General features: G+C 55.4%; 1 protein-coding gene across 1 annotated transcript; it reads left to right on the top strand.

Moving 5' to 3' along the window:
- Positions 1-48: 48 nt before the first annotated feature.
- On the top strand, positions 49-847 carry SPRG_09707 (hypothetical protein; the record flags this gene model as incomplete). The annotated part of the gene is given in 3 exon segments (XM_012348857.1): positions 49-91; positions 109-383; positions 431-847. 3 exon segments carry the CDS (start codon positions 49-51, stop codon positions 845-847), a joined length of 735 nt encoding a protein of 244 aa, XP_012204247.1.
- Positions 848-1,930: the final 1,083 nt, after the last annotated feature.

Here is a 1,930-nt window from a genome sequence, read left to right as displayed (position 1 = left end):
CCCGCGCGATCCAGACCTCGCCAGCGCTGTCTTCCTTGAGTCTCGTGGATGCTGCGGACGTTCGAGCCGCCTTGGCGGCGTCGCATCACGCGTTGCATCGCATCACAGCGCTTGCATTGAGCCAAGATGCCACGCAGCATGCGATCGATATCCTCGGCAAGGTGGATTGGCCCTCGCTCCGCTACCTGAGCGTCCGCAACACGCGTGAGATCGTCATTCCGCTCTACGACATTGCGAACGCCCTCAGCGCGTGTTCGTCGCTAAAATCGGTGACCCTCTACCACTGGCTTTTGCCCGGCGCCCACTTCACGGGCGTCTGCCCGCACCTCTCGACGGCCTCACTGTGTCGATTGACGTGCAATGCAGAGTTTGTCGCGACCCTCGTGCGCTGGCTCTCCACGTCGCGCCAACTCCAACTTGTCGACTTGAGCGGCACCGTGCTCGGGAAGAAGGGGTCTTGGCGCTGGCGCGCGCGCTGCCCGCGTGGATGGCCCGTGGCCTTGAGACTCTGCGCCTCGACAACACAGGGCTCCATGACAAGGACGCGATTGTCCTTGCGGTCGCGCTCGCCTCTGGCAAGAACCGACGACCGCTGACGGTCGACTTGTTCGCCAACAACATGACAATTGCGTCGGCGCCCGGGCTGCTGACAGCACTCGGGGCGTGCCGCAATGTCACGCTGCGTTTTGGCGCCGATTTTGCGCAACGCAGCATTTGGTCGGGCCACCGTCTGGACGGCGATGAGAACATCCGAGACCTCATTCGAACGCACCAGCTCCAGTACGTGGTGTCGGAGCATACCTTTTCGTCGCCGTCTCGTGTCTCGTCGCCGTGGCAGCTCGTCTAATGTTTTGAAGATTGGTCTTATTGTGTACAACTTGCTAATTTGTACGCATCAATATTGTCAGAGGGTACACAACGAGATGTACAGAAAATAATGGTCGTCCTTTCTACGTTCAATCCAATAGGGTTAAAGTCGTTTATCAAGCAACCTAACTCTCGACGCACGCATTCGCTTTTTCTACAATTGCCACGTAGTCGGAGCGCGATGGGGCTGGTTTGGATAGACGATCGAACAAACTCGTGCGCTTTCGCTGACGCGAGCTGGCCCCGTACCGGTCGTGTGTGGCCCAGTGTGTGGCCCGTATGTTTCTTCTGGCTAGAGTCGTTGCGAGTAGGCTGTCGTTGCGCAATGTGACGTACTCGGCGACGTAAGGTCGGTGTGGCCGGGCGTCGGTTCCTCCGTGCAAGTACAATTGTATAGTCACGGGATCGAGTGTCGACGATGGCGCACCAAAAGCCTGTTTGAAGCGTACGTTTCGGACATTGCCCTGGCTTATCCTGATTCGATGGGTATTTTCCAATAAAGTACACACACTATACGCTTCATCTGATATAGTGTGGTACTTGTACCTGATATGGTGTTCGTAATCAAAACCACGCTGTCCAGAGCAATTTTACCGTAAATATACGCTACTTCCTGCGAAACCACATGCTGGTATGCGGAGACAAGTGTTTTTATGCGGATTTGTACGCGCCATGCAGAAATGACACTGTTACATTGGCCTTTGCTTGGGCTACGGTGCCAATTACATCAGGATTGTCTAGAATACTTTCGTAGCAATGTAAGATTTACGGTAAAAAGAGCAAGACCGTACTTTTACAGGATCAAATTCAGGTCAGGCGGTGTATTACCGTAATTACCCTATGGGTTTCGTTCTTAATGTGGTCCTTTGCCGAGCTACTTGAGCGACCTGTAGCACTTGATTTCTTCCCACTACTCTCGCACGGTCAAGCCTCAGCAGAGCACGAGTTGGGGAGACCAATCGATGCACCGCGGGGCCACGTCGGCGCTTTCGCGGTCGTGAGCCAGACCCGTGTTGCGGAGCTCCACTTGGATGCGACCTTGGGCCGACCTGGAGCTGCAGCA

The sequence above is a fragment of the Saprolegnia parasitica genome (assembly GCF_000151545.1).
Source record: "Saprolegnia parasitica CBS 223.65 unplaced genomic scaffold supercont2.48, whole genome shotgun sequence".
Taxonomy (NCBI): Eukaryota; Oomycota; class Saprolegniomycetes; order Saprolegniales; family Saprolegniaceae; genus Saprolegnia; species Saprolegnia parasitica.
The sequence above is the reverse complement of the archived record's forward strand: the minus strand, read 5'-3'. Positions and strand labels throughout refer to the sequence as shown.